The sequence below is a fragment of the Fundulus heteroclitus genome, chromosome 8 (genome assembly GCF_011125445.2).
Source record: "Fundulus heteroclitus isolate FHET01 chromosome 8, MU-UCD_Fhet_4.1, whole genome shotgun sequence".
Classification (NCBI taxonomy): domain Eukaryota; kingdom Metazoa; phylum Chordata; class Actinopteri; order Cyprinodontiformes; family Fundulidae; genus Fundulus; species Fundulus heteroclitus.
In genome coordinates this window covers 33489069-33515368 of record NC_046368.1, presented here as the reverse complement: position 1 = coordinate 33515368, position 26300 = coordinate 33489069, and the positions used below count along the sequence as shown (strand labels likewise).

Genomic DNA, 26300 nt, shown 5'->3' with positions numbered 1-26300 from the left:
TGCGCCTAGTTTGTATCAAGTATCCCCCCAAAGGTGTTAACGGCTCTCCTCTGGTGGAATGAGCGCCATTTGCAAAACAAAAGGCAATTGTAAGAATGTGGTTTGGTGACTTCAGCTGGTGTGCTGGGGTTTCCTTGATTGAGCTGCCTCTCTTTGTGTTGTAAAGGAGCTTTTTCAACGAGTTGAGTAATTTACAGAATTTCTGTGGGGATAAATAGAGCAGGCACAACACACAGACTCAGAATTCACCCGGAATTCACCATGGCACAACCAAGGCGACCAAGAAGGATGAACGCTCAGGAGGCTTTAGCCATGCTTCAGAGCATGTCAGACTACGAATCTGATGGTGGATCTGTTGGAGACTTAGCATTTCAGAATGAAAACAGCGCAACCGATTCTTCAAGTGAAGAGGATGATTCTGATGAGAATACGACTGCTTTTGCACCAGCAAATCCTCCCCTCCAAAGACGCACCAGGGGCAGAGTGGTCAATTATATGATTGAGCGGGACAGTTCAAATACTGAGGCTACATCAGATGAAGAGGAAGACACAGTGTGCGGCAACCCTCCTCCTTGCAAAAAACAAAAAACTGCTGATGTTGGCACAATGCCTGGATCCACAGAGAAGGCGAAAGATGGCACTGTTTGGTCCCACTGGAAAGTTGGAGACTTTGCTGTTCCTGAAACCCCACAGACTGCCTTCAATGGATCTGGAGGGCCAACAGATTCTGCGAAACGCAAAATCACAAGTCGCCTTAGCAGCTTCCTGTGTTTGTTGGATGTGAACATGTTGCTGACCATCAGAGACTGCACAGTCCACGAGGCCCGCAGAACAAACCCCAGCTGGCAGATGAGTATCTACGAGCTGATGGCTTTCCTCGCAATCCTTTATCGAAGGGCTGCCATGGGTTACATTGGTCCCATGCGACACATGTGGGCCAATAAATTCGGAAACGCAGATATCAAACCCATAATGCCTCGTAACCGTTTTTTGAAATAAGACGGTACCTTCGTTTTGACAACAAGGACACCCGCAAGGAACGCATACACAATGAGAAATTTGCAGCATTTTCTGACATCTGGATGCGGTTTGTTCAGAACTGTGTGTCGTCCTACAGTCCAGGACAGCATGTTACTGTGGATGAGCAGCTGTTTCCGTCCAAGGTTCGGTGCCCCTTTTTGCAGTACATTGCATCCAAGCCTGACAAGTTTGGAATCAAGTTTTGGATTGCAGCAGATCTGGACACAAAATACATGTGTAATGCCATCCCTTACTTGGGAAAAGATCCCACTCGTCCAAAAGGAGAGAGGTTGTCAGAGAACGTTGTTCTAAAATTGATGGAACCATTTTTGGACAAGGGAAGGACTGTAGCTATGGACAATTTCTTCACCTCTTTGTCTTTGGCTAACAGGCTCCTTCAGCAAAATACAACTCTGCTTGGCACCATCAACAAAATTCGTCGGGAGCTACCAGCAACTGCAAAGGAAACCTCGGGGCGCCAGTTGCACTCCACACAGGTGTTCAAATCTGGTAGTGCCTTGCTGACGGTGTATGCGACAAAAAAAAAGAAATCTGTCTGTCTTCTGAGTACCATGCATCACAAAGTGGAAATTGTGGACATTCAAAAACAAAAACCAAACACTGTGGTTGATTACAACCAGCTCAAATGTGGTGTTGATATTATGGACCAGAAACTGCGCAACTACTCTGTGCGTGCAGGAACACGGAGGTGGCCCATGGCTGTGTTTTATAACCTGCTTGACATGGCCGCCACAAATGCACATGTTTTGTACACAGCGTGTACAGGATCCAAAGAAAGTCGTCGACTGTTCATGCTGGAGCTTTCAGAGGAACTCAAAAACAGGCTTCTGCAGGAAAAGAAACAAGAGGAAGAGCAAAAACAGCTACGTCGTGAGATGAGAGTTTCCCAGCAGAAAAAGACTCAATGCCAGGTGCGCATACTCTGCAATAACAACAGAAGTACTGAACGTTGTGTCCACTGCGGCAAATTTACCTGTGGCAATTGTAGGAAAGGCTCACCATGGCAATGTGGAAACTGCTAGATGGGACAATTGTATTTTACATTTTTCCACTTTATATTTAGTGCTTTATCCCTATGTAGACTGCTTTTCTTTATCTGAAATAAAAAAAAATCTTTCTCAAGTTATACCTTCTGTCTGTTGTTTTTCAAAATTTAGCTGTTTGGGGTGGTATTTGGCTCCAGTCCCCCCAACAGTACTTCACAACTCTCAGAACCATTCCACCCACTTTAGTTTTGGTTTTAGTTCAAGCCTCTCTGTTGAGGAGTGTTTTACCTGAAAGCGGGGGTGGGAGGACTACGGCTGTTCCTTGTGTGACATAAATGTTACTCCAATACTAAAGACATACTGTTTGTCTTTCTCTAAGATTAAATTTTGAATGACATAAAAAGGCGAGACAAGACAAAATACAATTATTATTTTGTTCATATAGTGAGCTTTGCAATATGCATGAGTCTGTTGGTGAATGGACAATAGAACTAGGCTCTGCCTTGCCTTGTTGGAAAAGCATGGCTATAGGCCCGTTTACACTACACTTTTTTAACCGAGCCGAGACCAGTCCGAGCTCGGTAACCGAGATAACTCTTGTGTGTAAATGGTCAGCAGACTGAACCAGACCGCGCTAACGATAACTGGACCGCGCTAACTGCGGACCAGTTCATCAGTAGGTCTCGGACTGTTTTTTTTTATCCCGGTTCCCTGAGAACGAGGAGCGCATGAGCAGACCGCGTCATCCCCTTACAGTCAGCTGACTGTCCGCGGGTTTCCCGGCGTGTCTGGCTGCACGTCCCGATTCACACTCCATTCAGACAAATTTCAGACATTGATAATAATACTAGCTTCCTTACCGTGCCACACGGTTTCCAGAGATGATTCTGCTTATGAACCTCAGCGTCTGTTGTTGTTTCCCGCGTCTGTAAATCCTTATTAGACGTTAATTTGTCTTATCCACGTCCCAAAAGCCGAATCTGTCTAACAATAACATCCTGAATGTGACGGGTGCCGCCATTTTGATTTGCTCGGTCCCGCCTTCAATCCCAGAGAGCGGTAGTAACGCAGATCGCCACTAGGAGGCGAGGAGCAACCAAGGAACCATAACCGATATAACTCCTGTGTGTGTAAACGGCTGCATTTATCTCAGTTAACTGGACCAAGCTAGGACCGGTCTCGGCATGGCTCGGTTTTTAGGTGTAGTGTAAACGGGCCTTAAGACCTGTTCTCAGCTCAGGAACTAGGACCCGTCACAGGTTATTTGCATTACAATAGGGACAGTTAGCAAGGTAGAGTGAATACACAAACTTGAAGAGGGGAGGGGGGCTTGCAAGAAAGCTGAAATTCTCTGGGACTTCTAGTCAATTTATTCATATAAATAGTAACATTTTTAAAAAATTTACCTGCTTATAATCTGATGATCAGAGCCCCAATATCTGGGGCACCCTTCTTTAGTGGGCCCGGGACAGCTGATCAGTTTGTCCCACCTTCTTGGCGGGCATCCATGGATGGATGGATGGATATTTGTAGCTGAGCTCAAACATCATTTTAATGTGCATATATGTACCGCCAACTTAAGTATGGATTTTATTTAAAAAATGTCAGGGTCCTCTGTTTCTGTGCTCTCCAACTCTACTTCACAGGTGGCTGCAGTTGACGGGTGGGCGTGGTCCGCACCTGCAGCTCATCAAGGAACCTTTGTCTCTGGCTTAAAAAAAGTGCACAGACAGCTGGAAGACACCAGAGTGTTACCCCATTGTGGTATACCTAAGCCCTAGATCTGTCTCCCGAGATTCGTACCTGTGAGTTTTTGGAAACCCAGTTTTTGGACTAATCCTGTCTCCTGTCTTCTCCAGTTTTGTCGTTTTTAGATTTACTCACCTGTGTTGGCTCCGTGCTCTGAGGACCAGTCTCGCGCCCTTGATGGTACCAAACCGGGCGTGAGAACCCCCTTCCTGGATTCACCTGGTTCGTCAATCATACTCTGGTTCTTCCAGCTGCTCTTCCTGCCTGCCGCTGCATTGGTGCTGTTCGGGCACCCCGCCTGCATTACATCTGCCAGCCCTCCTGTCACTCAGCAACCACCTTCCATCAGAGAGTTGCGGTCACTGAGTTCCCTTTTCACTCATCCCCTTGGACAGGTCTCCCCATCCAAACGGTAAGCTGCGCCACTTCTGGAACATTTCCCCCTGGTTCGATCCTCTGTAAACATATCCTCTTTCTTACCGCAGTCGTTCCAGCTCTGACGTTCAGACCTCGCCTGTTGCACACAGAGTGTGCTCTCCCCTTTGTTAAGCCCTTAAATAAACACCTTAAAACTGTTCCTGCTTCCGTCTGTGTCTGCATGTGGGACTTATAATATTTTAATATTTGGGGAATGTCTGTTGCCGTCCTGAGTCACTGGCTGCCCACGGTACGTGAGGACACAGGACTGTGTCTCAGACAGTGTGGTCTGCAGTATAGGTGCCCCAGTTCATCCTGTTCACTGCATACTTTTCCATCTACTCCCCATCATCAGAAGTTCTGAGTTGACTGGTATAGTCTGCCCCATCACAGGTGAGGAGGACTCAAACTACAGACAGTGGCCATAGGACTTTGTGGAGTGGTCCCAGCCGAACAATCTCCTAATCAACGCAAGGAAAACCAAGGACATGGTGATAGATTCCAACAGGCGAAGACCCACAACGCTGACACCTAGATCACCCAGTGGTTAGACCTGTGCTCAGTGTCCGAAATTAACTTTGTTATTCACCGGCCAAGTTGGCCGGTAGATGTAAAAATCAACCGGCCAGGCATATTTTTTTACCGGCCAAAATATTAATCCTGACCAGACCTCAACTTTAAAAAAATTAAGAGTGAGATTATGTTAATTTTGGGGTGCGTGGCTGACTGGACCCTGAAAGAGAAATCTTTGTTTCCTGACTTAAACAAAATAAAATATTGTAGTTGATTATAAAAGACACAATATGAATTATCAGATTCACATCCAGGCGATAAAAAACACTACAGATTATCATTATTCTATCCATGTTGGTTTTATTTGTGAATGAGGCAGAGTTTCATCAAGTCTGTACGGTTCAAAAATTTCCCCTCAGCTGCAACACTTGAAGCACTCAGGGTTCACGCTGCGTCTTTACGCTGATCTCGCTGCTGGATTTTACCCTCGTGCGCTGCGCCCCCGATGTTACAGCTTACACGTAATGTAATTTTGCGCACCTGAATTTAAGCGCAAGGCAGCAGCCCATCGAAGCACCGCTGGTTCTGTCGTTAAAAACTTAATAGCATGAAAAACAGTTACCGACTCTCCTACTGACTTTAATTGGGACATTTTGGTACGAGTGGAAGGACATTAAATGTAGCGATTCACGTTTTGAAGGATGGCCGCTGATAAAAGCACCTGGCTCCGGGCGGGGGAGGCGCAGTAAGAGCGGTGAAGCACAGAACCGCGGCGCAGGTAGTTAACAAAAAATCAGAATAAATAAGAACGAAACCTATAAACAGACTAATTGGCGTTTTAGACTGTATCTGGTTAGCAGATCTGTTTTCTGATCCAGCGTGCAGCCATGACTGGTTCTGAATGTGAAAGGAGCTGAACCAGCACCGCAGAAGGCGGGTCTAGACTGACATCTGGATGGACAGATTTTTTTAATGTTATTTTTATTATATTATTTTTATTATATTTGGTACAAACATTTACTCGCCATGTGGCAGCTAGCCCTCTGAAATTCACTCGCCAAACGGGAAATTTACTCGCATTTGGCGACTGGCGAGTGTTAATTTCGGACCCTGCCTGTGCTTGTGTTCTGAGAAAGCTGCAAGTACCCGGTTCGAACCCCTTAGGCTGCCACTATGAGTCCCCGAGCAAGACCCGGTTGCTTTAAAGCTGCCCACTGCTCCCTAAAGATGATGGATTGAATGCAGAAGACAAATTGTGTTGGAATGTACAATTGCAATGAGAAATACAGATGTATTGCTTTCTATCTAAAATATGTGTTAAATGCAGAACACACATTTTGTTGAAATGTAACCTGGTGGACTCTTAGAAGTCCCTGGGTATTCACCTGAACAATAAGCTGGACGGGAGGCACAGTACTGCTCTTTACAGTACTGAGATCTTAAACTGAGATCTTTTATGAGTCTGAGGTGGCATCAGCCATCGCCTATGGTGTAATTTGTTGGATCACCAGCTTATCTACAGCTGAGTGGACGTGGTTGGATAAGCTCATCAGGATTCTAGGAAGGCCCCTCAACCTAGTTCATGTGGTGGGAGATGGAAGAACTATGGCAAAAATAATACTACTCTTAGACAGTCTCCCACTTCATTCAAAATGCTGTTGCAGAGCTGGAGAACTCCTTCAGTGGCAAACTGTATTCTAAATGCACAAAGAAGGTTTATTGCAGATCCTTCCAGCAGCTGTTAGGCCTTACGACCATCATTCCTCACAATAAACCGAATAAGTGTATAAAAATCCCTGCTGTTTTTGCAGTGTTTTCATTATTGTGATTGATATTGCTTTTTTGATGCATGTATAGACATGAAAATTTGTATATATATTATCAGTGCAACTGTTCTTTAATCTGAATATACTATTTTAATAACTGTACAGTATTTTTTCTTATGATGTAAATCTGCCCTTACTGTACAGTATGTTATTCTTTAATTTTAATTTTTTTACCCTTTGTGTCTGTCGGCTTCTATTTGCCTTTCATTTTGCTGCTGTTACAACTATATTTGCCCACTGTAAGACAACAAAGAATATTTCTATCCTTTTCTATTCCATTCTGTTGAACAAAAATCCCTTTCATTCATCTCTATGGTCAACACAGTTTCAGTTCATCAATCTTGCTGGGGAGATATGTTGCGTTGGCCACAAAAAAAAAAAAAAAAATACTTGGGAGCAAAAGTCTGTGGCTCCTGTGCAAGCCTAGCACACATTCCAGCTCTGCATCTGCTCTTGTTTACACTCCCTGCAGAATCCATGTTATCTCCCTGCTGGAGTGTTTAGCCAAGGAAATCTAGTGAACTCTGTCAGGATGTGTGGTGATCGAAAGAATAATGTTTTTGCATCAAACAAATGTCTATCAATCCTAGGCAGATGTATTATATGCTTGCAACATTCCAATACACATGAAAGAACTGTGTCAAAGAGAGCCAAGCCATAGCATCTATATGCACTGCTTAAACTGGGCAGTGAGTATGAACATAGGTTCATTAGAAAATTAATAATTTGTTTGGTTAATATAGGAAGGCACCCTCTGCTACAGCTGCAAGTTTTTTTGGCAAGGCAAGGCAAGGCAAATTTATTTATATAGCACAATTCAGTACAGAGACAATGCAAAGTGCTTTACATGATTAAAATATAGGAATAAAAGCAAGTAGGGATTAGCAAGTTTTTGATTTATTTGTTAGTTAAATGCTCAAATCTACCTAGATATCTCTTTATAGACAGAATTTCCCAAGTAATTAATTGAAATAATGCTTGATTTTCATGATTTCTACTTTTCTAGCCCACTAAGTTTTGGGTTTTCATTTTCTGTAAGCCATAATCATAACAATTATAAGACATGAAGGCTTGAAAGATTCAATGATTGTGTAAAAACTCCATAAAACATACGACTGACTTTCTGAAAGGCGAGGCAAAAAATATTGGCCTTTTTCACAATATTAATTTTTTTTTTAGATGTACCTGTATACCAAGTCATCCTGCAGCTAAACACATTACCAAAGTAGGGCTGCATTATATCAGGAAAACATTTGCCAAATATCACAAAGACAATAGTAACCCCCATTTTCCTTATCTTTCTATTTCCTTCCCCAACTTCCCATGACCCAGAGTTTGCATGCATGGCACCTAAAATGTAATACCTAACTGCATTCAATATGGTTAAATATTGTGGCTAAAGAAACTTAGGAGGAAAAAACTGGAATACTCTTAAACAACCCTCTATGGGCTTATTCTGAATACAGAGATTACTTTTGGAAGTGATTACCCCACAAGTTGCAGCAACAAAATATCAAATGGACGGTAAAGTATTTTGTTCATTTATTTCATTAGCTGTCAGCTTTATGGATTGAAGTTGTATTGGTGTAGTGACGATCCCGTGAAAATGTGCAATTTCTGATCATCAGCTAAAATGGCAACATTTTTGTTTCACATGTTACACAGACAAGCAGTGTGATGTGAAAAAAGCTAACAGAAGAAATGACTACTATCTGATTGCCAGGTTGGAAACTCTTGGGAGGTAGCAAACAGATTCCCTGATTAATCACAGTGTTAATTGCAATACATTTAAATCAACAAAGCGGAATAAAAATTAGACAGAAAATGATTAGCTGAGATGGTGAGCAAATATGAATTACCACTGGCGTAAATCCAATTAAAGGGACATGAGCTGATTTCCTTATAGTTTCCAGCTCAGCGGTAGATCTCTTAATTCTATCTACTGTCAGCCTCATTTCCTACCTCTGCAGTTTTCTGTTCAGCTTCATTCTCTGTCCTAACACCTAGGCGTGCCACATTACCTGTGCCGCCTTTCACATTCTGGACACTAATATCTCACTCTCTTAAGGCAATGCCTCTCCAAATGGTCACAAAGCCTTTTGCTTCCTTTCCTTTTTACATAGCTTCTAATAGAAATGCGATGTCCTTGTCTCTGATGTTGTTGGTCTGGCTCTTATATTGTATCATGTTTCCTCTTCTGTTACCTGAAACTAGAAGACAAAATATTTGATCAGGATCAGGAGAAAATTCTAATCCAATGTGAAAGAAGGAAATCTGTCATTCCAAAGCAACTACGAAGGAAATAGAATTTATGGTAATGTAAAGTTATTGTTGGGATAAATGTTTATACTTCATAAACCGAGTTATCTTGTTATGATGTAGTAATGTAAGCTTCTGATATAATCATATTGCTCACATGATAGCTTAATCACGCTCTGTCTACTTCATCTCAAACAACTTAAAGGCAAAACAGAAAGCCTGTAAGCCTGGGGTTCAGATTGTTAGGAAGTGGACTGATGAGTAAAAATAGATGTTACAAGTAGTGTTGCGCCAATGCCATTTTTTGGCCCCGATACCGATACCTGGCTGTGCAGTATTGGCCGATACCAAATCCATACCGATACCATCTGTTTGATATTGATGTGTGTGTATATATGAAGAACTGCATACTACTTGGATGTAAAATAATTGCCATCATGGCTTTGTCAAACTGCTACCTTTGTAAAGCAGGAAAAAGACTAATACAAAGTGAATCCAGTAGAACTAGTGAGTGTCGGGAGAGAGAAGGCTGCGTTCAAGTGACATACAAACATCAAAATGGTATCGGTGCCCTATTTGTTGGTACTCGCCGATACCGATACCACCATTTTAGTGCGGTATTGGGGCCCTGGCCGATACTGGTATCGGTATCGGTGCAACACTATGGAAGACCAAGTCTTCCATATATAAAAATAAATACAGAAATAAATAAATGCTCAATAAATAAATAAGCATACAATTAATTGCCACCAAATTAATAAATTTAGGTAGAAATTAAATTATACAGTGAGACATAAATGTATATATCTCTTTTAATTAGCTTATTTATTTATTTATTCGCCTTTGTAATAATTACCTTATTTATTTATTGTCCGTTATCTTTTTTTAAGTATTTATTTATGTGCATGTTATAATATTTTTGTCTGTTTTATTCTTCCTTTGTATTTTTTTACCCTATATATTTCTGTTATGCTATTTATTTCTGCCTGTCATTTTTACATTTCTGCCTGTCCTTTTTACATTTCTGTATGCATTTCTGCCTCATTATGCAAATGAGGAGGGCTGTGTCTTAAAGGTAAACTATGCAACCGGGGTTGATTTTCCAGCGAGGCTCCCCCCAGAGGGTGAAAGTAAAAGTGCACTGTCGTAAAGATGCTCAGCTGTTCTGGTTTGTCCGTCAAGCCAGGCGCGGTTGTTTTGAGCTTAGGAGACAGGCGAACGCAACGAAAAGTGGAAAAAACGGCAGTACAAACAATGACTAACACAATGAAGGTATGAACATCAAGCTTCCCGCAGCGCTATCTTGGCTGTCGCCGCCTCGCCAGTTTTATTATTATTATTATTTTATTTTTTTTTATGTTGGTGAGACGCTACCGCCACCGCCTCGCCAAGCCGCGGCCGCCGCCTCGCCAAGCCGCAGCCGCCGCCGCCGCCGCGGTAGCGTCTCGCCAACATAAAAAAAAAAAAAATAATAATAATAATAATAAAACTCGATATGCTTGCATGTTTATTTGACTTTAACACGCGGTTCTTTGTTGTTGCTTTAGCGCGTGCATATAGTGAATGGCAGGGCAAAAACACATGGAGTTCTCGCCGTAAAGCGAGACTTCTGTGTGTGCGGGCCGTGAGCTCTTGCAATTGCAAGTGCGGTATTTCCCCCACAGACCCCCAGGGCGGCCGAAAAAACCTTTGTTCGACCTGAAATGACTCATTTAATCATCCAAAACGGTATGGAACACATTAATTAACTGAAAAATGTTGCATAGTATGCCTTTAAGGGCTCAACTTCTTCCCATTGGTTGGTTAGCATTTTACTGCATCGGTCGAATCTACATGGCTTTTCCCCGACATGAAGCATTGTTTAGTAATGTCAAACTCAGCAGGCAGACGTTCAGTGGCCGACCTCTTAGGGGAAGCTGCTAATAGACTGGAAGAGTTAGAACGCTGTACATTTGGGATCTGAATGTTTTTCTGTGGTTTCAGATTCGGCTTTTCCGGATCATTAACTCATCTGCGGATGGTTTATTCTACAAAACAGACACCTCTCTGCAACCACAGCAAGGCAGACAGTGAGCTACAACCATAGTTTTCTCAAAACGAGTCTCCCACCACCCTATGCAGTGCTCACTTGATAAGAAAATATTGTAGTTGATTATAAAAGGCACAATATGAATTAGCAGATTCACATCCAGGCAATAAAAAAACACCACAGATTATCATTATTCTATCCATGTTGGTCTAATTTGTGAATGAGGCGGAGTTTCATCAAGCCGATCCAACATTTTCCCCTCAGCTGCAACACTTGGGGTTCACGCTGCGTCTTTACGCTGGATCCAGCACAGCAGTGAAGTTGGTTTGAAGTTGAATGTTGGACATTCAAGCTCCACGGAGTCAGCGGGATCTAGCTCACGGTTGAGCCGATTGAGGGACTCCGATTTCGGCCAGCGTCTCTCAGCTGCTCCCTCCTCCCACACACGGTGGTGCAGTTAGGGACCGTCAAAAAACTTTTGAACCAAGCACTCTTGAGAAACAAAAATCAATAAATTCCGTATCTTGTGACAAAACTAATATAAACTCATGCCACTGAATAACATCTGTAAGGCACACTTGTTTTTATTCCATTTTCAGCTATTTTCAATTTTTGAGATTTTTTCAAAGACAAAAGTTGGCTGAAGTAGTAGAACAATTTCACAAAGAATTTGAGTGAGTTCATGGAAATATAAACACTTTCACCCAAACAGACACACATGACTGATGCTTATAAAAACAGATGAACTTACTCACGACTAGTCTCAAATGTTTACCTTCTGCTATAGGTTTTTGATATCTCAGAGTGTATCCTGTAACAGGACAAAGTTTGAGATATGTTTTTTTCCCTCCCACCTTCCTTTTTGTGGCCTCTATTTTTCCACAGGGTAATAGCAGCGCCCTGTGGGCACCGTATAAAGCGGTGTCCTTGGCAGCAAGGCCTCAGTCTCCCTCTGAAATGTTTGTGATGTTTGTGATGGCGGTTGTACGGAAACAGCAATTTCCCTCTGGGATTATTAAAGTATTTCTGATTCTGATCTGATTAAAGAGTGACACAATCTCAATTTTTGCCACCATCTTTACAATGTCTTTAGTTCTTAGTCTGAGATTGATTCACACATGTGTTAGATTTATCCATCTCAGGGACCCAGAACCCGTTTCCTTTCTGGACACAGAGATGACCAGATATTTCCATGGTGTTTATGCTTGTATGCAAATGTTTAACCTAATTTTCTACAGGGATGAGCCATACTTGTGGAGGTCCATAACCCTCTTAATACCTTGGTTGATTTCTTTTAATTTTTCAACGATGTCCAATAATGAAGCTAGTTTGAAGTGAAATATTTGTAATTAGCCAGATACCCAATCAACTCTTTAATGAGACATAAAAAGCTACATCATCATAATCACCTGGGCTTTTCAAATCATTCAAAAGTACACTCATCTGAATATATCAAACCTTTGCCATTGAAATAAAAATAATCAAAAACCTCTTGCTCTAATTTAATCATTTAAAAAGTAGGAATCGTGTCTTTTATGCAGTGTATGTGAATATCTGGTTGCAACTATATGTACTCACAAAAGACAGTTTGAAAAAAGCGTGAAACATTGTGTTTGACGATCATTTAGAATGCATTTACTTGCTGAAAACTCAACAGGACAACATTAACTATTCTATGTTGACATTTAAATTTCACAGCCATGTTAGCGCCTGCTTGTATGAATAATGACTACAACTCTATCCATCTCTTACTCATATCTCTTTGCTGCTGCTTTCAAGGCTTTACACAGCTATTTCTCTCATAAAAACAAACTGAAATGCACAACTCCTGATTCACAAAGACTTTGTCATGCCTAGCCTTTCTCTCCAATCAATTTGTGACACTCTTGTCTGAAACATATTTGAATGTTCCGGTGCTCTTTCTTCTGCCAGTGCTATTTAACACACTTTTATATTATCCTCTCATCTTGCCCTCCTCTCGTCACACACGCTTCCTCTTCCTCCATCCCTCTCTTTATCTGCTTAGCTATTTACAGGCAGTATTTCTGTGGCTCCTCACATCATGCTTTCACATTTCACTTGACAATTGATTTGACTGCAAAATGCCTGCAACGGTCCTGCAGTTGCAACAGCAAGTATGTGGTTGTAATGTTTTCTGAAGCCAGTTCATGCCTCAAATTAATAATAAATGAAAAGGTATAAAAATCAGTGTCTGTGTGTGTATGTGTGTATCTGTGTGTATGTGTATGTGCATGCGCGAGTGCATGTGTGCGTACAATATAGAAACAAAAGTGCGTTTGAAGTCGCATTGGTTGCAGCTCTCATGCTTTGACTGTGTTTTTACTTGTGTTAATCTTAGAGAGCAGAGGCCAATTTGCAGAGCTGTGAGTCTATTTCACAGCTGTATGAACACAGAAAAACACACACAGAAAAAGTGTAAATGACGACATATCGCTCGGGGGTTCTGACATTTAAACACTTCTGGAAAATGTGCGTGAACCCTGCACAGCAGGGGTTGTGAAGCGGGTTTAATGACATACCACCAATCACATAGTGAGGACCAAATCTGATGCATGCAACAAAATTTCTGCAGTTTATTTGGTTCAGGTGTGTCTGGTTTCTCTATGTCACAGATTTGCTTTGGTTTATTTAGTAATATGGAATGATGGGACTGAGTACATTGAATCTTTCAAAAGTTAATTGAAGCTGCTTGACTGAACCCTTATAGATGAGATTATTATGCACCAGGCATCATGTGGTGATAAAAACAGCCGGCTCATAAAAAAACAAGGGGAAATTTAGATCCATCTAACACCATGCTGAGCTCAGTATCACTTTTTATCACAGAGTCCATGAGTGAAATATTACAGAACACCTGTGCAGTTGTTTTCTGTGACTTTGAAAGTGGTACTATTCTAAGAAAGTCGTGTTTCCACATCAACAAGAATGAACACCACACAGATATTCCACATATTGCTGTTTATTCTCATGCACACAGAAAATATTAAAAAATATTAATTCCAGAATACCATGTTGAAATTTTAATATTAGTTTCAGACAGTACATTTTCCTGTCTGAAAATATAATCCTGCCAACTTTTTCTGTGAATTCTAGCATCTTGGGCACAATTATCAGGATCAGATCTAGGTATCCATTGTGATGAGACTCCATCCTGCAGTGAATTTAATAAATTGCAGAGTTGCACAACATTTTTTACCCTCACTGCAAATAAGGTTTAATGGTAAAACTTTCCAGCAGGTGAGGAACAAACTAGTAGCTGTTTGCAATTAATGATTTTTAAAAAATATATATATCAACACTACTAATATCACAAATTAAGCAAATGTAAATCTTTTAATGATTACTGTAATCAAAACATTATTGAGCAAGTTAATGACTAGCATCTTCAGTAGTAAAACACACACTTATCATACTGACCTGCTATGAGTGTGATAAATATCCAGACAGCAGTGTTCCTAAGGAACCGTAGCCACTCCTCATGGGCAAAGGCCTTCAGTTTGTTAATATTCTTGGGTTTGTGTGTTGCAACCATATTTTTCAAAGTGACTTTAAATAGCCGTGATCTACAGCTCTCACCTTTAGAGTTTAAAGGTGAACTGAAACCTGTTTTGAAGTCAACATCAGTGTAAATATAGGCATAAAATATGTTGTTTGGAGAAGTTTTAAATTAAAAATAAAAAACACATTTTTTTGGTATTGATGAAACCACTCGGGTGCTTTCAGCTCTTTCCTTGACTACCCCGGAAGTGTGACATCAGCTGTGCCGGCATCATTCAGCAGTTCAAGTCAATGAGTAGGCTTGCAACATGGTTCTGTGCGTTGCTATTAATTGTTCAAACCAGTCAGAAAACACCTCCAAAGTTTAATTTTTCAGCTTCCCAAAAGACAAAAAAACTTCATCAGATCTGGCTATCTAAGCTACGGTGTGTAAATTACTCTCCAAACTCGGGTGACCGTCTGTGCAGTGATCACTTTGAGGAGGATTGCGTCAAACCGGCCCTCACTGATGCAGTCGATTGGCTTCACTCTGAAAAAGCAGGACCTATTGCCAGGTGCAGTCCCAACAATTATATAAGAAAGACAAATGAAGATGAGGATGTCCCCACAACCAACGTGAAGTTACATTATGCAGCCTATGTGAAGCGTGAATGCGCTCATCTCATTCAGGTATGTGCAGTGTTACCATGTTAGTGACCGACAGTCCTGACAGTGTAAGATCAGTTTGTGACTGAGTTCAGTTTGTACATGAAGAAAATATATAGAGAATCCATATGTAATTACAGAGATGTCATTGTCTTAAACTGTAACTGATTTATTTGTTTACTCTAGTGTAGGTGTGCAAAAATAATACTTTGTTAGCATCAAGCTCACATTTTTAATGAGTTAGTATTGAGTTAGCAACGTCCACGCTCTCATACTCTATTGGCTTGCAGTGTCATAGCTTGATCATTATCAGGGATTGTTAAGCACCCAGACTTTTACTGTTGAGGGAGAAATTGCACAAATTGTACATTACAAATGGTAATCGTTTCTTACCATCCCATGTTCCCAACTCGGTAGTTATGTGCGTCGTTTTGTCCACCCTGACGGTCCTGGTTGTCTGAATCTGAATCCGAAGAGTTTTCACTCAATTCCAGACACCCAGCGGTTGGTTCAGGTTCATATTGGTAGGGCTGTACATCCTTTGGATTCACAAAACCTCCTGGCATATCTTCATAAACAGAAAATGCTTCTTCTTCCATTTCTACAATTAAATGCCGGAACAGTAGCGATATTATTCGTTCTCCTGCATTGATGTAGGAGAAGTGCGTGACACAGATAACGTTTTGAACTCCGCCCCCCCAAATCACCCACTTCAAAAATAATTGACTAAAACGCTAAAAACTATTTATTTAAGTTTTAGATCAGAAAGCAAGTCACTGCAATGTTGTGTGAATGTGTTTGACCAAATGACATACCTGGAATGTCAACTTTTTTTAGATTTGATTTCAGTTTACCTTAAAATTAGGAAACTATGATTGCAACTTTGGTATCCTACAGGACTTCTGATACCTAGTCTTAGTGGACCAGTCTTGGATTCTTGTTGTTTTTGAAGGTCCAACTATAACTGAGCTTCAGCTTTCTCACAGACAGCATGACATTTTGTTCCAGGATATCCTGTTATGTCACTGAATCCGTCTCACCGGCGGGGCCCCCGACAGAGCCACGGGGGCACAACAACCCGACCTACATTGTCCATACACTGGCGCCAACCCCCAATCCCAGTCCAGATGACCCACGGCCCCATCCACCTGGAGATAGGGCCAACATAAATCGAGCAGGCCAACCAACCAGAGCCTACCCCACAAACCCTGAGTTGCTACCTCCCCCACACCCTGCCCTCCACACCATATTCCATGGTGCAGCAATAGCGCCAGCCCCAGCCCCAGCTGATCCCCTTTTGCTGAACCAAAATGCACTCCCAGGAAGTCAGCTCCCCCAGTCACTCCAATAGGCATCCCCATTCTCCAAAATCCCACCCAGATAGGGAGGCACCACTAGCTGCAACACCATAGTCCGCGGGGCCAGAGAGAGGCGGCAGGGTCTGAGAGCCAGCCACAAACTGAGACCAAGCAACACCATCAACCCCCCATTCCCCACCAAGGCTGTGTTCACCCCACTCCCTCCCATCCCCCCACTAGCAGAATGCACCACCTGAAGAGTTAAAGAGCAGTTAATTGACAGTACCCCAAATTTTGACCAATTTAATCTAAGAGTTTTGAGAAAGATTCCAGTAATCTAATTACTTGAGAGACAGAGAGAGAGAGAGAGAGAGAGAGAGAGGGAGGTGTTTGAGTGCTGGAGATAAAGTAACACATCATTGGCATAAAGACAGATGTTTATGCTGTATTTTCATGCATTTTATACCTTTAATATCATTAGTTTGTCTAATTGTTGCTGCTAGTGGTTCAATCAAAATAAACAGTGAGGGGAAAAGTGTGCATCCTTGCCTGGTGCCCCTCTGGAAACAAAAGCTGGAAGATTTTTGGTTATTTGTCCAGACACAGGCTGTTGGAAAACTGTGTTAAATTTTTTAACCAAATAGTATTTTCTCTTAATAAAATACTAGTTAAAACCCCCTTTGTGTTTGTTCTAATGCAAACATGGTGTGATGGAGCTCCTGCAAAATAAATAATATTAATCAAACATCCATCTTCTTCCACTTATCCGGTGTTGGATCGCAGGGTAGCAGCCTTGGTAGGGAGGCCCAGACTTCCTTCTCCCCAGCCAACTCCTCCAGGGGAACTCCAAGGCGTTCCCAGGCCAGCAGAGAAACATAGACCCTCAAGCGTGTCCTAGGTCTTGGTCTCGTCTGGGTCTCCTTCCTGTGAGACGCGCCAGGAACACCTCACCATGGAGGAGTCCCAAGGCATCCTAACCAGATTCCCAAGCCACCTCAACTGGCTGCTCTTGACGTGGAGAAGCAGTGGCTCTACTCTAAGTCCCTTCTGGATGATAGCTTCTCACCCTATCTCTTAGGGAGAGCCCAGACACCCTCCATCCACAATATCTTTCAATTGGTCATGACCCAAATAACATGACCACAGATGAGGGTGCGAACATAGATCAACCAATAAATCGAGAGCTTCGCCTTTTGACTTAGCTCTCTCTTCACCACAACAGCTCGGTACAGTGCCTGTTTCACTGCAGAGGCAACACCAATCTGCCTATCGATCTCCCGCTCCATTTTTCCCTCATTTGTGAACAAGACCCTGAGATTCTTAAACTCCTCCACTTGGGGCAGAACATTCTTCCTGACTAAGAGAATGTACCCTTTTCCAGCTGTGTTTAATTGCATCTTTAAGTGTTTTAATGAAATGTGTTTTGTTTTTGTACTTACTTTGTCCTTGTGTACAGGTCTGTCCCCTAAACGAGGCCTGTACAGAAATGAGTGCCTTAAGAAGGTTATGGGCTGGACCAAGGCAGGGAAATGCATAAGGGAGCCAAGCTGAACTTTTAGTGGTTTATGGGGTTTCTATTTATCTTTGGTGTTTGGTTTAGGATTTTATGTATATAGCTTGGGGTTTTATATGTTTTATGGTTGTAGTTTTGATTTTTGGAGGGTTTTAGATAGTTTTATGTACTTGTCTTAACATGTACACCCTTGGAAGAGTTTTTGTGGTTTTTAGCCAGTTAGTGAGACAGTATCCTGTAATCTTCTGCAATTTACTGTAATTTTCAAGCTGTACGCAAACAAAATTTTGTTCTGTACACACTCTGTGCATACAAAATGACAAGTAAAGTAGTCTAAGTCTAAGTATTTAAGGCGCCTGTTTCATTACTTGCTTGTCTGCTGCTGGAGAAGACACACTGCTATTCCCCCACCTCCATTGTGCTTTCGGTATGTGCACTGTGTAAATAGGCATAAAAAAATAATAATTAAAAAGTGTGGACCACGCCATTTTCTGCCTCTGCATCTCTCCTTCCACACCTCACATAATCCAACTGCTAAAGGCCAGCCACGTGACATAGGGACATCAGGGACAGTTCCCCAGGATTGGCAAACCGAGGTGGTGGTACCCCTATTCAAAAAGGGGGACCCAGAGGGTGTGTTCCAATTACAGAGAGATCACGCTCTTTAGCCTCCCTGGTAGGGTCTATTTAGGGGTTCTGGAGAGGAGGGTCTGTCAGATAGTGGAATCTTTGATTCAGCAAGAGCGGTGTGGTTTTCATCCTGGCTGTGGAACACTGGACAAGCTCTACATCCTGAGCAGGGTCCTGGAGGGTGGATGGGAGTTTATCCAACCAGTCTACATGTGCTTTGTGGACTTGCAGAAGTCATTCGGCCGTGTCCCTTGGATGATTCAGTGGGGGTTGCTCCGGGAGAATGGAGTACCAGGTCCTTTAATACGGACTGTTAGGTCCCTGTATGACCAGTGTCCAACCTTGGTTCGCGTTGCTGGCGGTAAGTCAAACACATTTCCGGTGAGAGTTGGACTCTGCCAAGTTTGTCCCCGATTCTTTTCATACCATTTATGAACAGAATTTCTAGGTGCAGCCAAGGTCTTGAGGGGATTTGTTTTGGTGGCCTCAGGATCATGTCTCTGCTCTTTGCGGATGACGTGGTTTTCTTGGCTTCATCAGGCCGTGATCTACAGCTCTCACTGGAGCAGTTCGAAAAAGAGTGTGAAGCAGACGGGATGAGGATCAGTGCCTCCAAATCTGAGAGAATAGACTTAATAAAACATATAAAAATTAATACTAACTGCTGAAGGCAGGGAAGAGTGAGGTAAACACTTCTCCTTGTTTTATTACAGGTGCAGCTGATCCAAATTACTGCTGCCAATGTCCTAACTAAGACTAAGAAAATGCAGCACATCAACCCAGTTCTGACGTCCTTAACTGGCTCCCTGTATCTCAGAGAATAGACTTTAAAATACTCCTGTTGGTCTACAAATTGCTGAATGGCTTAGCACCTAATACATCACAGACTTGTTATGAGTGTATCAACCTTCCAGACCACTTAGGTCTTCTGGCTCAAGCCTACTCTGCCTACTGTTGAGGAAAATAAAATATCTTAGTTGTTATATTAATAAGGCATTTGTATGGAAGTAATAAGGAATGCCTGGCCTTTAAGACTGTGTCTCCCTTTCAAGGCAAAGTCAACACATAGCTTGCAGGATGGGTTGAGAGCCGATTTATGGTTGGAGAGGTCATTTGGCTTGACCCCTCAGAAGACTGTTTCAGTAATAAATTAGCCATACTGCATGGGAACCTCGAGAGTAGATCACGCTTGGACCCACGGGGGCTGCCCCCGCAGACCCTCAGCCATGGGAGGGGTTTGTTGGTGTGATTAAAAAGATGTCTTTGCGAACCTTTGATTAGACAAAAATTGCAATGCCTGGGAGAAGGACGTGGGTAACAATGGTAATATAACTTTTGTCTCCTTTGGGAATTCCAAATGAATTAAATATGCATATTTTAAATGTTTGCCTCTGATCATTGTTTCTCCTGTACTGCCAAATCTTAAACCGGGGTAAGATGAGCCTTCAGAGATAAGCAGGAGCAGGCCGGTATTAATATGTACACTACCTAGAACCAGAACCAAACATGGAGAATTAGCATTCAGTTCCTATACCCCACTTATCTGAAGCACACATACAGTAAAAGTGCTGAAAACCTGAGTTAATCTTGATTTAAAAAAACCTGAGTTCTTTTAAATCAAGATTAAAAACACGTTTGTTTAGGATTGCATTTGACTATTCTAGTTAAACTAAAACATCATTAGTTTAAGTTTGTACTCCAACTGATTTTAATCATTAATATTTGCTTTTAGTTTCCATTTTCCTTGTTTTATTTGGTTTCAATTTTGGTTTCAGTTTTTATTTTCCTATGTTTTAATCATGTAAAGCAATTTCTGTTGTCCTTGTACTGAAATATGCAATACAAATAAATTTGCCTTGCCTTCATGTATTTTGGTTCTCTAATAGAACCCAAAATGAGCAAAGATTAGTATAGGCAGGGGAAATATTTATAAAAACTGGAAATCAGCAACACAATTCTAACCCCTAACCCCCAAATGATAGGACATAGGAGTAAGAGAAAGATGGCTGAAAAATGAGTTGTGATGAGTGAATGCAAAGACAGTTCCTAAGGTGCCCTCCTCATCTTGATCCTATGCTCAAACACAACTTGTTCAGTCATTCAACAGTAATAAAGTGATTGAACATTTATGACTCAACTGGTTGTAGCAAAAAATTGCAGTAGTTGCCTTCTGTCTGACTATCATAACCTCTGACATAATCCTATTGTCTCCTAGCTTTAGTTGTCATACAGACGTTCTCACATTGTTATACAGACGAGTATTTTGTTGACTGAGTGACTGCAGGATCCTGTGGTGGCAAACCTGTCTAAATTGATCAGGCTTCCACCACCATGTCTTAAACAAATAACACTGTTCTTTGAAATGACATTTGCTTTTAATTCTTTAGAAAATTTAAGCTGGTTTTAACTTGTCCAGCAAACTGTTGACAACTGTGTTACTTTTTATTGCAGTATGAACATAAAATAAAATCTGACGGTGATGCATCAAAATGAATACAATAGTTTTCAGATGACATCTGCAACACTCATTTCATTAAGAACACATTCAAGATATGTTATTATAAATTCATAATGTCACACCATCAGTTATCAGCTCATTAATTTACACTTTGTAATGATGTTCTACATGTTCGGCATCCGCTCTGCAGTTCTTGCCTCATCTTCGTTTGTCATACTGCACAACATAGCACATCTATGAAATCGGGCATCATCATGGACACAGTTTGACATGAACCCTTATATTTTACAAGGATTTAACAGAGTTATACAGATTTTGGCAGACATATGAATTTCTTTGATCCAAACCAATGCTAAATCACAACGTTGTGTTATCATTCATAAAGGATTTGAATAGAAATAGAAATTTTGAAAGGCTTCATGAAACCTCTCCTTAAGCCACACGGTTAAAATTTTCCTTACTCCTAAAAGGAGCCATCAAGATGACCTGCTCTGCTCATCTGAATCAGTGAAAATGCCCCATCTGCACATGCATTGCAACTGCTGCATGAGCATAAATGTGGGTAAGTCTCCAGTCTACACACAAAACAGCATCTCTCTCTCTCTCTCTCTCTCTCACTCACTCACTCTCTCTCTCTCACACACACACACACACACACACACACACACTTAATTCTACCCATATTAGGAGTTTGCATTGATTTCTATTAATTTCAATAATTGCATTATGACCCTAACACTTGCTCTAACCATTAACGTGTAACCCATTAATGTGTAACCCTAACCTTAATTTATAATGCACCTCTAAGCCTGACCCCTCACCCTAAGAATGAGGAACTTTAACATTAGGACCAGGCTTTGTTCCCCAAAGGGGTCCATTGGTCTTTTAATTAATAAAAACTCTGAAAATGTCCCACGCCCGTAAACATATACACACCAGTGTTACCTGAGATAATGGACGCATGCCTGAATTCCTCAGAGAAGTGTATCGGCTCATATGGAGATGTCTCGTAAAATTCTTCACCTGAAAAATTAACAGGAACAGGAAAAAAGTTCAGCTGGTACGCAAGCAAGCAACAGCTTCAATACCCAACAATTTGGATAAACATGGAAGTATCTTTAAAATACAGCATCAGTAGGAAATAGCACATTGAAAAAATAAGAGTATTAAATCATATATGAACTATGTGATTAAAATAATATAGGAGCTAAAGAGACAAAACTAAGTCACAGAAATGCATTTTTGTCATATAAATATTTATTTTTTCCCCCCAGTGTCCTGTCTAGCAATGTGGCAATAAGAATTGATGTCTTAATGCCAAATAGAGCTCGACAGATTTTGCTTTCACAAGTGGAGCAAACAGCTTTGGCCACAGTGCTCCGCTTGATTTATGCATGTAAATAGCTTTATTGTGATTCCTGCAGGGAGAATTTCAAATTATATGGACACTACAATGGGAAAGTAGGAGAGTAAAGGAAGAACAAGAAGACAAAAAAAGAAAGAGAAGAGGTGAAAGAAAGAAGAGAAAAAAGGGAGAGAATGATAAAACGTTCTCTGTCTGCTCCATCACCTGGAAAGAGAGATGCAAAAAGAACAGCACAACCAACAGACATAAAGCAACAGATACAATCAAGTAACACCTTGATGCCATTGCTAAATCATATGTATTATTAATTAAGCTGACATGTGCGAAGTGATACCTGAAAAAAGAAAGTGAAAGAAAATACATAAAATACAGGCTTTCTGTATATAAGTGAATACTTAATAACTGGAACCCTGCACCTGTGGGAGTTTGTGAAATAAACGGAAAGGAAATAGCTCGATAGGGGTTGTGGAGAACCAAAGGTCCGCCTTCCCCGAGCACAGAGGCAGGGGTCAGGGGATCCATAACCCCGGACTCCCAAAGGGGCCCCCAAAGCAGGGCGCCCAAGAGGGGCCAACACAGGAAATCTGCAACCCCCCCCGAGGAAAGAGGAGAGACGACCCCGAGGAAATCCCCCAGCCACCGCAATGCCGACGTCCCCAGGAGCCGCAGAGACGAGCCCGTGGGCTCCACCGGCAGCCAGCCGCAGCCAGCCCCGCCCCCACCCGTAGATTTAATCCCTCCCCAACACTAACATTCAAACAACTCACCATACATTCGACAGTAGATATCCAGGCTGGGTTAGTCCCTACTCCCCCTCCCTCCCCCCACTAGCAGAGTGCCAATCCAATGAAGGGGAAGAGCATCTGCCCTGAGATGTTAATGTCCATGCCCCCCTACCAGCTAAACAGGCCTCAAGGCCCCCCAGCGCACCAGACGCCCCGTGCAGGGGCAGACACCCGGGTGCGCGCCAGCCCAGACCCCAAGCAGCACACCCCCCAGAACCAGAACCCCGAGGCCACGCCGGGGCCCCCGCCCGAGGGTGGCGCGCCCCAGGGACCCCAGGCCCCCAGACCCACCCCGGATCCACCCAGCGGCAGCACAGCTATCAGGTCAGTAACCCACGTCCATCACCGCGTAGCTCCCAAAGAGCGCCGCAAGTGGCGCTGTAGGCCGCCCGTAGGCCTCCCAATCCCCTCCCAGATGGGGCCAACAGACCCTGGAGTCAGACCCACCAAGCGCCCCACTCCGAGTGCCCCCAGAGCCCCAGGAACTCCTCCACTCAGCCACTGCACCCTGCAGGAAGCAACCCACCGCCCCCCATTCCACTAAGTGATGGTGCTGATCAAAGGAGCCCAAAGAGATGGATCAGATGTGGATGCAGATGCTGTCTCAAGATTAATATGATCCAGCAAAAGATCTCTATACTGATTGATACTGAGATTTTCCTTACTTTCCAATTCATGAGGATAGTTTTCTTTGCGATACATAATGCAGTGAAAACCATGTAAACTATTTTTTTTCCCAGAGGGCTTTCCTCAAAATTACCAAGCAAGCAAACTGATGCGGAAGGTGAAATTTTACAACTCAAGCACTTTGATAAGTCCTTACATATCTGTGTCCAGAACCTCTGGACTGGTGTGCATAACCATAACGCATGAACATAATTATCAGGATGATTGCCTATGCAGTGTGGACAGATATTAGATTGTGCCAAACCCATCTTGAATAATCTTTGTCCTGTGTAGTGTACTCTGTGAAGGATTTTGTATTGTATTAGTTGTAAGTTGGTGTTTCTAGTCAATTTGAAAGTTCAAAGCTAACTGATAAATCCTCTTCCCATTTCATAATAGAAAGAGATATTGAATCATCTATTTTAGTCAGTGTCCTGTATGATTCAGACAGTAGTTTTTTCTCTGGGGGGGGGAACTCGGTTCCGTCAAGTAAATGCGCCAGATATTCAATACTTTTATTCTTCCAGTATGTAAAGTTTATCATATTATTATTTTTGTAGGATGTCAGGGTTATTCCAGATGGGTGTACGACTGCATGGGATAAGTGATGACTTCGTCATTTTAAGAAACTCCCACCATGCTGTCAGAGTAGAGCTGATGTTAATATTTTTAAAGCATGTAAGCCGTTTTATATTTGAGCTAATAAACGGCAAATCTGAAATCGTGATATTATTGCATATTTTCTGTTCTATATCTATCCAGGGCTCGTATAAAGGATTATGTTTTATCCATTTAGTGATATATTGCAGTGTATTTGCTAAGTAGTAATTATGGAAGTTAGGCAGATCTAGTCCACCTCTGTCTTTAGATTTTACTAAATCCGCAAGTTTAGACGACACAATAATACCCAAATACGTAATATTTCCTGATTGCAAATGTAAATCTAGGGGGTTTTGTCTTATAAATATTTCTAACATTTAGATCCATGATTTTATTGTTTCAGACCTTTACTAGTTTGACCATATCTGTAAATTGCGTCATTTTGGCCTGATCATTTACATGCAGTCCTGGTAAAAAGACAGTACATGCTCTTACAACTCTATTGTTTGAGATTTCAGAACAACCCTACACAGTTTTTTTTAAATGTCAGAATTTGGAATGACCCATTCATTTAAATGTACTATACAAAAACTAAACACACACAACATAATCCAGACTTATTTAAAAGAAACCAAACCAAACTGGAGACTATGTGTGAAAATCAGAAGTAAAGTGTGTGAGAAGTAAACTTCATGATTAAATTTTATATTGTAAAACCTTTAGCAGAATTTTCTGTATGATGTTGCCAGCCTCCTGTGTTGTTAAGAAATGCCTTCAAATGAAAAAGGGCCCACATTGAACCCACACAGAACTTTGAACTGAACATCACAATTCTTTACATGATAAAGGTAAAGTGAACAAAGTTGACCACGGTGTCATTTAATGCAAGTATGTGGTGGGAAACACTGTTCTTTAAAGATATCTTAGATATTTCATGGTGAAAGTTCTGCAGTATTTTCTTTTGAGGTGAAACTTTCATCTCTTGATCTAAGACTACTTAAACTTCCAGTATGTGTCAGTATTTAGTATAATGTGCTTTGACTGTGTAATAAAAGCTTAAAGGACAAAAAACAACAAAACATGTGCAAAATCTCGACATCTCATCAACACTTATTATTAAGAATCAGAATCAACTTTAGAATTAACTTTATTTCAGTTATAGTTATAGTTGTGCTGACAGGTGAATTGAGTCCCGGCTTGATTGGGCATGACAGGTGATAGTGATTACTGGAGCGTGGAACCAGAGCTGTATGGGAGGCGGGGAGTGTTATCAAATGTCCATGGTAAAGCAGGAAAAGCCGAACCATGACATCAACCCCCCTCCTTAAGGCCGGCCTCTAGACGGCAAAAAATAATCCAACAAAAAACAACCCACCCAGGGTGGGCAGAGGGAGGCACTGGACGGTGGGATTAGAGTCAACAAAAATCTACCCCAACGGAGCGAACAAAGGGAGGCTTGGGACGGCTCGGGTGCGCTAGACAACTCATAAAACTTTGAGAGCGCTGGAGAACTCAGGAACTAGAGAGCACTGGGGGACACAGGAACTTGAGAGGACTGGGGAACACAGGAACTTGAGAACGCCGGAGAACTTGAGTAGAAGTTTGTGAGCAGCAGCAGCTTGAGGGCGGCGAAGCAGGAGAGTCAGCGCGGGCGTCGTGGTGGGTGACCCTGACAACGAAGCAGCAGAGGCCGAAGCGGGCGTCGCGGAGGGAGACCCCGGCGGCAGAGCAGAGTCAGAGGTGGGTGGTAGCAGAGCATCAGAGTCACGCGCAGGCGTCGCAGTGGGCAACCCCGTTGAGGTGGCAGGGTCTGGTGCGGCCAGCAGAGGAGGTAGATCCTTGGAGGCCGGCGACGGAAGAGGACCCTGGAAGACAGGCGGCTGAAGAGGACCCTAAGAAACAGGGGGCTACTGCCTAAGGACGGCGCCGGGCCACTGTCCAAGGACGGCGCTAGGCCCCTGACTAACAGACTACCAACCCGAAAGGACAGCAGACCACAG

At 42.2% G+C, this 26300-nt stretch overlaps 1 protein-coding gene and 1 long non-coding RNA gene across 2 annotated transcripts in view; one reads left to right on the top strand and one right to left on the bottom strand.

Annotated features, from left to right (window-relative positions):
• Positions 1 to 26300, bottom strand: part of LOC105918810 (GDNF family receptor alpha-2) — a 476342-nt gene that overhangs the window by 242474 nt on the left and 207568 nt on the right. Inside the window, exon 3 of the mRNA XM_036140658.1 lies at positions 21829 to 21906. Coding sequence (XP_035996551.1) covers positions 21829 to 21906 — 78 coding nt within the window. The remainder of the gene's footprint in view (positions 1 to 21828; positions 21907 to 26300) is intronic.
• On the top strand, positions 4092 to 4734 carry LOC118563981. Its single transcript, XR_004931566.1, has 3 exons — positions 4092 to 4188; positions 4262 to 4443; positions 4549 to 4734. It is a non-coding gene; the product is annotated as an uncharacterized LOC118563981 (long non-coding RNA).